This window comes from Morus notabilis, unplaced genomic scaffold (assembly GCF_000414095.1).
Source record: "Morus notabilis unplaced genomic scaffold, ASM41409v2 Scaffold63, whole genome shotgun sequence".
Taxonomy (NCBI): Eukaryota; Viridiplantae; Streptophyta; class Magnoliopsida; order Rosales; family Moraceae; genus Morus; species Morus notabilis.
The window spans coordinates 685,852-699,428 of record NW_010365950.1 but is presented as its reverse complement, the minus strand read 5'-3'; the positions used below and the strand labels follow the sequence as shown (position 1 = coordinate 699,428).

Genomic DNA, 13,577 nt, shown 5'->3' with positions numbered 1-13,577 from the left:
TTAGATTGGATTAGATCTTTAATTAGTTTGGTTTGATTTGAAAATCTCTAAACCAACTTATAATTGGTTTGATTTACATTTCACGTAAAATAAACGGTTTGGTCCGTTTGCACACCCCTAGTTATGCATAGAGGAAACCTTGTTACATCTTCCTTTTTCTTCAATGACAAGCAAAAGTGAACGTACGTATTATTTTGTAATTGAGACCTTTGAGAGCCAATGTTGATTTGATACTCCATTTTAATCTCCCCATCTTCATTTCATAGGCCTAGCCTTGTTTGGACTAATTCCAACAAATCTTTGTACTTTGCATTTAAGGAAACCACGATCCCTGTTAACTTGTAGTCGACATGGTTTTTCTTTTTGTTACAGCTTCCATCATAATATATGAACAGATTAATTTTTTCCATCTATTCAAAAAAAAAAAAAAATTTAGTTATTATAATCTCCATATTATTACCCAATAATCTGTCAAACTATGATCAATAGTACGACAGATTATGCTTGATAATCAGCATTTCATAGATTATTGTCCATAGTCTGCCAAACTATGATCAATAGTCTGGCAGATTATGACTGACAATAAGCATTTCACATTCAGCAAGATAATTTGTCAGTTCTTTTTTGTAGGTTATGCAGATTAATGCTCATAGTCTGCCAAACTATTACACATAATCTGACAGATTAGACCTTATAATCTGTGTAAATAGATTCATTTAGGCAACAACATGAGCAATAGCAATGTCAATATAAACTATAGGACTATATGTAATTTGATCATGCATAATAATCAATAAACTAATTCAAATAAATTAGTTATCAGATTATAATACAGTTTATGCACATTTTATTTACCTTTAATGTATCTGTAAATTGGCCGAGCTTCTTCGAAGCTGCGCAAAGGAGGATGACGAAGGACTTCTTCGAATCTGTATGAAGTAGTCGGAAATCGAAACTCCAACTGCGATCTACACAGAGTCGCCGAGATCCGCGATTTTGGCCAGAGTATCGCCGAGATCCGCGATCCACACAAAAATTCAGCGGCAGAGCTTCGCGAAGGAGATCCTTCACGAGTTCTTCGAGTTCTTTGCTTGCATGTAGGAATGCTATGGAGAAGCGTCGTCGGATAAGGGAACTGACGTTGGCGGCATCCAATTTGCGTTGCACGAATGAGGGCATGAAGAACTAGAGAGAGAAAAAGTAGAGTGAGTATGGAAGATCGACGTTCTAGAGAGTATAGAGAATCAAATATTTCTGATAAAAGAAACTTTGAATAACAGATTCAAAGATAAATTCGGGTTTTTCAAATATTTTTTAATTAATTAATTTTTTATTAGTTTCTAAAAGGGGTAGAAATTAAAAGACTAATATTTGGAGGTTAATAATAATTTGTTGATCCATTTTGAGGGATAATTAGTTTTTTCTCTATTTGTTATGCAAACAAAATCCGAGTATAGATTTAAAATGCTGTTTAGGTCTTCAATATATGCTCTGTTTTTTTTTTTTTTTTTTTTTTTTTTTTTTAGCAACGAACTGCAAATAAAAGTCCTCGTTCTTGGTTTGAAAGTTGATTCAAGAAAAAAAAAAAAAATTCATAAAAATATATAGAACACTTGAATTGAGAACGTTTGGTTAGAGAATTCAAATTATGTGATTTGAACCATTTTCAATTTACGTGAATTTTTTAAAACGAATCCCTCTACAAAAAAATCTCATAAATCTCTAATTAACTAGTAAAGGCACATTATCTTTCACCAAAAAAGAAAAAAGTAGAGGCATATGGCACATAACTTTCTATCTTTCAGTACTCCACGTTCTTACAATGGTTGTTGAAATGCATAAAGCTCGACATATCTTAAAAAATAGTATATAAAAGAAATAAAACAAATTATTGTAAAACTAAAATAAAAACTCAGATAATGAGGATATTCACTTAAAAAAAATTAAAGATGCAATCATTAGGGAAAAAAAAAAAAACAAAAGAAGCAATCATAACTATACACAGAATTTAAATCTTAGCGCAGAGTAGCTTATTCCACTGACATTTAAAGTAACGAACGAACTCACATTGGGGAAAAATACAATTAGAAAAATGTAAGGGGTAGATCTGTAAGACCAGTTTTCTTTCTTTCACTTTTTGCTATTTCTTTTTTTCCTTTTTTTTTTTTTTCCTATTTTCTTTCCTTTGTAATGAATCAGCCGTCAACTCAGAGAGAAGAAGCTCTTTTGTGATATCCGTCACAAGTAGGAATCAAGATATCCATATGTATGCCTTCTGTTATACTGTAGTAAGCTTGCGTAAGTCCGATCCCATATTCCTATATAGAGAGACTCGTCGTCCGGACTCAGCGACACCCCAGATATCTCTCCAAAGAAATCAATCTCTTGACGCTTTTTGTAATCGGCCTTGGTACTATAAACGTGCACGAAATCTGCAGGTTCAGCCACCACCATAAACTGGCCGTCCGCAGAAAAGCGAATAGACCGTGTAGCACCCAAGTTACCCTTGAGAACCGCAATGGGTTTCGATAGGTTTCTTATGTCCCATACTCGGCATGTCTTATCCTGATTCCCCGTAGCAAATGTGCGTCCATCCGGGTGCCATGCTGAGGCAAACGAGTAATCTAGATGACCAACTACTGTGGCAACAGTCTGCAAATGCAAAATCAATCATTTTAAGAAGCAAAATTAAAACAAAAGGATAACATATACAAAAATTTAGCTTCTCTAAAGAAAAAAAAGGCAGGACGAGGAGTAAGGGGGCTAGAGAAATTGAGGGAGAGGATTAAGGAGAAAAAAAAAAGTCATTCTCGTTCAGATACATATTTTGGAAAATATTACCTTTCCACTTTGTGAATCTACAAGTAGTCCATTAACATGATCTCCAACAATGGCAACAAGCCTGCGGTCAGGACTAACTGATGTGTGCTGCAATAGAAATCCAGGTATTAGTCTCTGACCAAAGTGTGCTGCAATAGAAATCCAGGTATTAGTCTCCCTCACAAAAAAAAAAAAAAAAAAAAAAAAAAAAAAGCAAATGGCAAACATAGAAGCTTTCCGATGCATCGTGAGGTTAGTTATCGCAGATAAAAAAACAAACCCCCGCCTGAAAAACCCCCATCTCAGTTGACATTTTAACATGGCAAGCTATCAGTATTGCCAGAATACTCTCAATCTCTCAAAACAATAGAAATTACTCAAATTAGGCTGTAGGCCTTTTTTTCAAAGTACTAGTGGTAGAAGTTAAATATATATATAATCACGGCAAAGAAGCAAGATGACGATATCATTATAAAATGCTAAAGTAGAGGGCTCACATTCACAGGCCAAGGAAAACGGATGTGATTCAGAAGCTGGAATCTCTCCATATCGTATTCTCTTACACCACAATCATTGTTAGATGCAATGAAATGGATTCCACCCCTGCAAAGAAATTTGCGTCAAACTGCTTCCTAACAAAAACCGTCAAACAATATATTTATAGTTCATATATAATACCTCGCTAACACACCCAGACATATATACATATATCAATCTCAACAGTTTCAAAATGTAATGATACCTCAAGCTGTCATATATTTCAACAGCATTAGTGATAGCGTTATCATCATATGTGGTCCGGGTACAAAAACTTACTCCTTGTTTATCCAGTCGCTGCAAAAATAGGCAAATGATAAGAGGAAAATTCTTTGATGTTACCAAAAGCAAGGCATGTTATCAGAAAAAGCAGTTGGACACCATTCGTTTGCTCCAGATCAGTAATTCAGAATATTATAGACAACCAGAGAGACAACCACCAAAGAGAAACATACTTAGGCACACAGGATAGCAGATACAGAAACTATGAACGCACAAAGACAGATTATCCATGTTAATATACCCTTACTAAGGGAAATCATCCACTGAATTCCTCTTTCTGGGATTTGTCTAGTTTATTCACGCCTTTTTCTAGATCGTTGATGCACTGAATAGGATCATATGATTGACATAATAGCCTCTGCACTAATCTCATAGTTATCATAACAATAGCACCACAGCCTAAATATGCTAATAAGTGGGAGTTTGCCACACCATATCATATCTCTAGAAGAATCACTGGCAAGCAATCATTGGAAGTTGAAAACTCCAACCACTTAAAAGGGGTCAGAAATAGTGCCTAAGGTTTTGAGAAGGAGACGTTTTTGGCTTCTTTTTCAGCCTCAATGAATAAAGCCTTTTAACGATTTTTCTTTTCTTCAATTGTTTGGAGTAGGCTGTTATGTGAGGCCAATTGTCATCTATTTTATAAGGATCTTTGTTTTCAGGTATTTTTATGTCTTGCGTTCTGAGAACTCCTTGTATTCTTTTCCGCTATACTAAATATCATTATCCATGGAAAGAAGTTTACTTTTCTCTAAGGAAAAAAAATAGTGCCCAAGGTTTTCAAGTTTACGTACGAACTCTAGCGAAGGCTACAACACTAGCAGTCAGGAAAAATAAAACAAAGTTAATTAGAGAGCGGGAAAGATTTACATGGTTTTTGGCAAGATTGTGTCTTTATAGGACAGCATTATTACTCTACCCAGAATGCCTAGCACACCTGCCTCCCTCATTTCCTTTACATTGCCTACCATCAACTACAGTCTACATCATTTGAACACTCATATAAGAAGTCAGCCTCAAAGCTTAGTAATGGCGCCCTATAGATCAAAGATACAATGTGTTTGCAGCACATTAATGAAAAAGCAATTCACTCTATTCGTAGCTACTAAATATGATGTCTCTTTGGTGTACAAGGCAGCTAAGAGGAATGAGAACATGGTAAAGCAATTTCCTTCAAAGAAAACAACAAGATAAACATGACTAATATGAGATAGCTACTACATGCAACTGATATAGCTATTACATGCAACTAAAATTTATGCCACATTATTAAAGCTCCTACTTAGCTTAAATTCAAGTTAGCTACTCATAAAGATATATTGTCTCCATACCATCATTGCATAAAAACAAGCGGCCTTCTACCCTAAGGCACTTATACGAACTCCCAAGTTAATGAGCAATTTCATATCTTCTAGTTGACTGCCAACTAGTTACTACAGTTTGTTGCTTAAATAGCTTCTTGAACAAAAAGTGGAACTGCATTGCTCCAAAATAAGGTGCATGAGGCCAAATTTGTGCTGCTCAAAGTAGCACATTTCTCTTTGCGTTTTACAACAGAATAGGCTCTCCCTCACAGTGATATTTCTAGTTGATTTCGTAAGTATTAGGTTGACATGAAATTGCTGAGAAAAAATCAAACCCCAAAATAATCAGAACCAATCCAGAAAAGTGGCCGCTGCAAACAAGGGCGGCAGGAGAAGATACTCCTTGAGGTATTAGTTGGTCAAATTCAACCCACGGTTGAGATTAGTTGCAATGGCTTAAACCAACGAAACTGTATGAAACACGAACAATTTTAGAGGCATATATGGTCCTGAAAAGCAAATTTCTTCATGTTTCAAATTCCTTTTTTTGTTGACACCTATGAAAGATTGCATCTTAGTGTTGGGCCACCATAGCACCTATAAGTTGTTGAAAAAGTTTGACCCCTATCACACTCACACTGCAGTAATGTGAGTACACCATTTCGCAAATGATCATTTATCCTGTCCTATTCAGTGCTAAATAGCACCACTCCGAGTAGCTTTACCAAGAAGCAATTTCTGCCACATAAGAATACACTGTAACAAAGTGGCAACACCAAACTTTTACGTCGACTCTTTGAACAAACATATATTTCTACGTGATGCACACGCATTCATTTGCTACAGGCATCGATGAACTAGTTCTCTTTAGATTTCACAAATGACCAAAATAACCAAAAGAACAATATACTAAAAAAGCCGGTAAAAGATAAACAAACCTTACAAATAAGCTCTCCTTGGAAGCCACCAGCAACCAGAAAATTATCCTTGACTGCCAGTGTACTAATCTGAGTCTGGGAAAACCCTTCCAATAAACTTCCTGCATGCTTCTACATGACCAATAAATTTAAAAAAGTGAAAATTAAATATGAATAATGGATTGGGCTCTCGCCTGTACTAAGAGGTATAAAGGGCAAAATAGTAAAAAAGTAAAACGATGGAAAAGGGAAAAAAAATTGTGCCCTCTCTTCTTTTTTATCATGAGAGGTAGAGAGAGAGTTGCAATACCTCAGTAGGTGCTACATGACCTGCAAAGTTGAGGATTTCCGACAAATTTCCCGTTAGTGAGGACCAGTGCATAACTGAATAATTGGAGATGAGATACACATCATGTTTCGAAGTAGCCCAAACCAAGTTCCTGAGCTGCATGTCAAATGTGCTACAGAATCAGCTGAGCAAAGTTTGTTTTTTTTAAATCATAAATTTCAAATCAAGTATTTGAAAGGACATGTCAACGTAATCCGCAGTTACTAGCTTACTTGTGTGCAAAAACAACACCTTCATAGGTGTAAATAGAAAAATATTAACAGTTAGGCATTTGTTAGAATATGCCAACCTGAAAATGGAGGATTGTTGGTTTAACCAATCTTGTATTGTAGAAGAATTCATAGTAGTTGCCACCCTTCTCCATTTGTTTACACTCCTGAAAGACAAAAATCAATGCTAACTACATTTACTTACCAGAACACATTATAAACTAAACTTTGCCCACCTCTTAAAAAAAACAAAATAAAATAAATTAACAAGAAATAAACGACTCTAGTGTGATAAACAATGATCAAACCTTATCTACAGCTTCCCCAGATAAAGGGATATTCTCATAGTTCCGATACTGTTCAAGCCTCGTTAATCTGTAATTTTCCCTCGTTATGTTTAATCTGTCCCAAGGAATACCTTGAATGTCTTTTCCCTTTCTTGCTTGAGAAGATGAGGTATCTGTCACTTTAGTAAGCTGTTCATAATCACGCCCAGGTCATGTGAGTTCTTTGAGTACAAGCATTAAGACACAACTACAAACCGAAATAAGAAATGCAATCCACAAACCATTTCGTATTCATCAATACCGACATCTGCATTGTTGTCTTCCTCATCCATCTCGTCAAGGAAATTAGCTACTTCACCCTCCTCAGCCATGTAATCAAAATCATATGCCTGCTGATCGGACATGCTCTATCTGCATGCAAGGCGTGAATTCACAATAAGCTCAGTACACTTTATTTACTGCCATCTCCAAAAGCCTTTGATTTTCTAGTAAAATAGATTTATCAATGTGATGTGAGAATACAAAGTTTTCTCCTTTTTTTATATAGGAAACATGAAAGAATACCAATTTGAAATTACAAGTTCAGGATTAGTAAATATACCTAATGAAATCAAAAAGCAAAGCAAAGCAAACCAAACCAGACCATCATGTGGGGCTCTTATAGATATTCAAAAGTTAACAAAAAAAAAATCCCATAAACAGGAATTATGAGAAAACACTCAAGAAATCCCTTGCCAACAACTTTGCATATATAACACAATACACTCAATATTGCACATTGAAAAAGAAATGAATTGAGCAAATAATCTGAAGAAATGTAATTAAACTGAGAAAGCGAAATACTAATACCAAAGTTTGGTAGAAAGCAGCAAACAATAACAATAAATAAACAAAAAAAGGAAAAAAAAAATGACATCTAGAGCCTAACTCAACAAAAATAAAATAAAATAAATCTACAGACAAATATTCGCAAAGCATTATCCGAAAAGGCAAAAACAAATAACGTTTGCGTATCCGAACAGAAAGAAACCCTAAAAAACAAAAAAAAAATGGCGAATAAAGAATCGAAAGCGAAAGGATTGAAAAAAAAAATCCCACAATAACCACCCAAGAGAATAGAGAAAATAATTGTGTCGTACATAGACGAGAAAGCGAACATATATAGTCGAAAAACGGAAACTAACCCAGAATTCTTCCTCCTCTTGTGTGAAAATTTCAAAAAGAAAAGGAAAAGGGAAAAAAAGAGAAGGAAAAAGGAAAGGGCGATTGATTGACGTTGAGATTCAAGTATGCGCGTGTGTGGGACAGTAGTGTGGGGTGGGGGTATAAATGAAAAGAAAAGATAATAATAATTACGATAAGTGGGGGTTTTTGAGGTGTGAAATCAAATGTGATTTTACGCAATGTCAGCAAGTCTCCTTTATTTATTATTACGCCCCTCTAATTTTGTTTGGGGAAATACGTCCAACAGTTTGTGCGCGATATAATGAGCTCGTTTAGTTCGTTGATTCGAGTTTTTAATTTAAATTGATATGTAATTTTATTTGAGAGTTTTTTACTGTAGCAAAAAAGTTAAATGTGATTATTTATAAGAGATTTTTACTATAATAAAACTCAAATTAGCGAAATAAATGGAGACCTGTGTTTGGAGAAGAAAGACAAAAAGAGAGAAAAAAGATAAGGCTCAAAGAGAGCAAATGCAAATAAGGACATTTGGGAAGAATGCCAAAAGAGTGTGGGTTTAATTATAAAAAAAAAAAAACAGAGAAAGTGTGTGTTTTTGTGGGCCCTATTTGGACAATGTTTATCAATAATACTGGTTCCTCGAAATCTATCTAATAATTATCTGTCTGAAATTTCTTCGATTCCTTCGCAACACTGTGAGATCTGGAGAGGGACTTACGGCGACATTGTATCACCCTCTTAAAGGAGAGTGTTCTTGCCATATTAATAACAAGGTTGGCTTCCTAGAGATAAGATTTCAGGATGTATTTCTGAATTAACTACCCAAAGGTAGCAATCCTGAGTTAAATCTATGGGATCTGAAACGGTGGGTTACACTTATAAAATATAATCAAATTTGTTGGTTATATTTTGACCAAAATAACGGTAGTTAATAAATATAAAAATAGGAGATATTTTGACTATATTTATTAACTGAGAAGAGTATCGGTCTAATTTGCATATAATTTGACTAACCAAAGGTACACTTTATTTGTGAAAAATTGGATTATCGTTAGCACCTAAAATTAAAACATGACTTATGTATTTTTCATGTGCATCATGCAACATATTTAATTGTGCCAAAAATTCACATGCCTTGATATTCATGCACATAAATTACTTAGATGAATATTCTACTTATTTCTAATATGTCAAATCTTATAATCTCACTACATGAAACTGAAACACTGACTAGAGATAAACTATGCGAAGTGGTAAAGTAACATAAACAACTCGCATTCATGTGATGAATATAAGTTTGTCCCAAATGGAGGATTGTCCTCATGTCCCTAACAAAATCACATTAGCTAACTGTTAGCTAGAGTTGTGCATGGTAATTCACAAGAAATATGAAGGCATGGAAACAACTTATGAGATAATGTCGTAATCATATACCGTATATGGGAATCCATATAAGAAAGGCTTGGCTAAATACTGTAAGGGCCTTGACCAAAAGACAAAAGGAAAGACGTTTCCACCAAAATAAAGGAAAATAATAAAGCGAATATGATTTGTTAGTTCGAAAAACATGTTTACTAAAGGGTGACTCCTATTCCTGGATAGTAGATTCGGGAGTTACTACTCATGTTTATTTTCTTTATTAAGTCTTGGTTGTCACAAGGACAGTCATTTCCATCGAAACAAAGAAAGGAACTCAAGCAAATATGATTTGCTAGTTCTAAAAATATGTTTTAGTAAAAGGGTGATACCTTATCATGGATAGTAGATTTGGCAATAACTAATCATGTTTGTTTTCTTTAAGTCTCAGCTCTTACAAGGAAATTATTTCTCGAAACAAAGAAAGGAACTCAAGCAAATATGATTTGCTAGTTCTAAAAACATCTTTTAGTAAAAGGGTGATACCTTATCCTGAATAGTAGATTCGGGAATAACTAATCATGTTCGTTTTCTTTATTAAGTTTTAGCCCTTAAATGGAAATTGTTTCCACCTAAACAAAGAAGAAGAATCAAAGTAAATAAGATTTACTAATTCTAGAAACATGTTTAGTAGAGGGTGATTTCTCGTCTTGGATAGTTGATTCAGGAGCAACTAATAATGTTTGGGTTTCTTTACAAAATATTAGTTCTTACGAAGAACTTGCTGTCAAGGACTACACGATGAAAGTGGAAAAACCGCGAGGGTACCGGCAAAAGTAGTGGGAGAAGTTAGACTTTAGTTTTGAAAATATCTTGTTGTGAACAAAGTTTATTTCCCTCCAAGCTTAAAGAGAAATTTGATTTCTAATTCCAAATTATTTGAACAATTGCCTTTAATAATATTCTAGTCCACATTTTTCAGAGTGGTTTCGATATATGTTTTGGATATTATGGAAAACGGTTTATACCGTTTAAACTAATGCCTGTCTCACTACGTAATGTTGAAATGTTCAACAGTTGTCGAACCTAAGAATAATAAGCAAAAGATTTCTCATGATAATAACACATATCTGTGGCATCTTAGGCTTGATCATATTAACCTAAACACGATTGAAAGACTGGTGAAGGATGGTCCTTTACACGAACTAAAAGTTAATAAGCTTCTAGTTTGTGAATGTTATCTAGAAGGTAAATTGACTAAGAGACCTTTTCACAGTGAAAGGAGAAAGAGCTATAGAACCCCTTCAGCTAATATATTCGGATGTAGATGGACTGTTAAATGTCCAAGCTAGAGATGGTTACAAATATTATGTTACCTTTATTGATGACTATTCGATATATGGTTATGTTTACCTAATGCAATGAAAATCTGAAACTTTTAGAAAGTTTAAAGAGTTCCGAGCAGAAGTTGAAAAATAATTAGGTAAATCAATCAAGACACTTCGATCAGATTGAGGAGAAGAATACCTAGACTAAGAGTTCTGGGATTTCTTGATTGAAGAAGGTGTGTTATCCTAATTGACTGCACCTGGTACACCACAACAGAGTGGTATAGCCGAAAGGGGAAATCAGACTTTGCTTGACATGATAAGATCAATGTTGAGTTATTCTATACTTCCTACTTCATTTTGGGGTTATGCCCTAAGAACCCGTGTATATTCTGAATCTACCACCATCTATATATGTATGAAAGACACCTCTAGAGTTGTGGAATGGTCGAAAGTCAGTTTTGAAGCATATTCACATATGGGCGTGTCCGGCTCATGTGATGAAACAATAGACTGAGAAGTTAGAACCAAGATCAGAAATATGCATATTTGTGGGATATGCAATGGGGACAAGTGGAGGATTATTTTATATAGTTACAAGATCATAAATATGCATATTTGTTAGAACCATGATTCCTAATTAAACTCCTGTGGCACCTCGTCGTAGTAGAAGGGTAAGCAAGTTACCTGACCGGTATACCGGAGAGGCCCAGATAGTCACTGCTGGTGACGGTAAGGAGGATCTATTGACCTTTAAGGCTTCAATGGATGATTCTAATAAAGAGAAATGGCAAGCAACTATGAAACTCGAGATGGAGTCAATGTACTCCAACTTAGTCTGGCAATATGTGGATCTACCTGTAGGGGTAAAACCCACTGGATGCAAGTGGATCTTCAAGAGAAAGAGAGGAGCGGATGGAAAAGTAGAGACTTGTAAAGCAAGGCTAGTAGCTAAGGGTTATACCTAGAAATAGGGAGTTGACTTTGAGGAAACTCTCTTATCGAAAGCCATGCTTAAGTCCATCCGGATACTCTTGGCCATATGAGCATATTTTGAATATGAGATATGGAAGATGGATGGCAAGACAGCTTTTCTAAATGGCTATCTTGAAGAAACCATCTATATTGATCAGTCAGAGGGTTACATAAAGGAAGGCCAAGAGCAGAAAGTCTGCAAGCTGCCGAGATCCATTTATGGATTGAAGCAAGCTACTAGATCATGGAACATCAGGTTTGATAAGGCTATTAAGTCTTATGGATTTGATCAAAACCATGATGTATCAAACAAAAGAAAAGAAGATGTTCTTATTTTTGCAAACCCGAATATATGATATTCAGTGGGAGTGGTCAGTCGTTGTCAGTTGAACTCAAGATTCGATCATTGGGTAGCGTTGTAGTGTATCCTTAAGTGTATGAGGAAAGTAAGAAACTATAAGATAGTTTAGTCAATGAAAGAGTTGTCTTTTAGCTGGATACACAGACTTTGACTATAAGTCTTGCATGGATTTCGAGAGTCGACATCCAAATCTGTGTTCACACTATGTGAAGGAGTCGTGATATGAAAGGTTGTTGGCAAAGTGTGATTGCTAATTCTATCATTAAGAGTTAATGTGTTGCAGCTTGTGAAGTAGCAAAAGAAAGCAACCTAACTCCAGAAATTCTTAACTGATCTGGAAGTTATTCCAGGCATAGATCAGTCACAGACACCTAGAAAGTTTCAGGATTGAAGACATATTCTACTATCTTTAGGACAAGTGGGAGATTGTTGGGAATGGTGTCCTAAAGCATGAGATGTAATAGGACATTTATTATTTATTTAATAAAAGAGTTTATTCATCATTTTATGTGTATATATATTTGTGAATATTTTATGAATATCAATGAAAATTCCATGATTATTTATGTGACCTTAAACGGATAATATTCAAAAAGCGATGTTCGTAATGAATTTAATTAAAGTTCATAATCTTTAATTAAAACATTATTAATACATTTCATTCCCATTTAGAATGAAACGGTGTTATCCGCACCGTTAATATGGCGAGATATTGAATTAGTGTATTTCGCATAATGAGATTATGTGAAACGGGAACAAAAACACAATATCAATTTCTAATAATTTTCGTTAAGTATAGAAATTCTAATTGAGTCTACTGATGGTTATATATAGAATGATTTTAATCCTGAGTTCTTAACAAACTCCTATTTATGAATTTGTGTCTTTTGATTTACTCGGTACGGATTCCGAGACGCTGAATCTTATTCCTTGTATTTTGGAGACATGATGAAATAGGTAGCCGGGAATGTTATTATACGATATGGAATCCATTCATTCTTGAGAAAGAAGCAGATAAATAATTCTCTTGAGTGTTGATTCGGTACTTGGACTAGTAAGAGCGCTCTGGTTCATGAATGTATTTTATGAATCACTATCCATTAGAGAATCAATGGTACTTAAGGATGAAGATATAATTAGAGAGGTTAACGGATTCTATCTAGCTCTAATTATGAAATATTTATAGATGATTGATCTATATGTAGTGACAATATCAAATAGACACTTCACAGTTTAAAAGTAATTTATGTCTATAATGACTAACTATTAGAATTAATGGAATTAATTAATTAATTAAAGTGTTTAATTAATTATTAAGTTTATTAGAGCTCAGGATTATAGGTCCATTAGTCCCCGCGTCATCCTTGTAATTCTACCAGACACAAAGGGTAAAATGAGAATTTTAGAATTACGGAATTCTAAAATTAAAAACTCAAAAATAATTAATTGAGAATTAATTATTATTTAAATAATGTGATTATTTAAATTTGAATTTGAATTGTGAACATAATTTAAATTTATCCTTTTAAACTTGTTTGATAAGTTGTTCAATTTAGAATTCAAATTAATTTAAGTTTGACTTAAATTGGAATTTGAATTTGAATCAAAATTGTACTGCAGGATAAAGGATGATTTTCTCTTGATAGAGATTGGATTCCTTCTAG

At 34.4% G+C, this 13,577-nt stretch overlaps 1 protein-coding gene across 5 annotated transcripts; it reads right to left on the bottom strand.

Moving 5' to 3' along the window:
* Nucleotides 1-2,156: 2,156 nt before the first annotated feature.
* Nucleotides 2,157-8,010, bottom strand: LOC21404610 (uncharacterized WD repeat-containing protein C2A9.03). 5 transcript variants are annotated; one of them, XM_024172761.1, is made up of 10 exons: nt 7,893-8,010; nt 6,990-7,193; nt 6,730-6,897; nt 6,502-6,588; nt 6,174-6,308; nt 5,885-5,995; nt 3,563-3,654; nt 3,318-3,423; nt 2,842-2,928; nt 2,157-2,652 (listed from the first exon to the last, which is right to left on the bottom strand). In XM_024172761.1, the coding sequence occupies exons 2-10, from the start codon at nt 7,110-7,112 to the stop codon at nt 2,239-2,241; spliced, it is 1,323 nt and encodes a 440-aa protein (XP_024028529.1). In that variant the 5' UTR covers nt 7,113-7,193; nt 7,893-8,010; the 3' UTR covers nt 2,157-2,238. The 5 variants fall into 5 exon arrangements, with proteins under 5 accessions (XP_024028529.1, XP_010107245.1, XP_024028532.1 ...); XM_010108943.2 differs by having other exon boundaries at nt 6,990-7,119; XM_024172764.1 differs by having other exon boundaries at nt 7,014-7,119.
* Nucleotides 8,011-13,577: the final 5,567 nt, after the last annotated feature.

What these genes read in the sequence shown, in the direction of transcription:
- LOC21404610 (XM_024172761.1), bottom strand. Translation starts at nt 7,112, where the DNA reads ATGTCCGATCAGCAGGCATATGATTTTGATTACATGGCTGAGGAGGGT. An exon ending in GTATTGATGAATACGAAATG is followed by an intron (nt 6,898 to 6,989) that starts GTTTGTGGATTG and finishes GATTATGAACAG; the next exon opens with CTTACTAAAGTGACAGATAC. An exon ending in TAGATTCACAAAGTGGAAAG is followed by an intron (nt 2,653 to 2,841) that starts GTAATATTTTCC and finishes TTGCATTTGCAG; the next exon opens with ACTGTTGCCACAGTAGTTGG.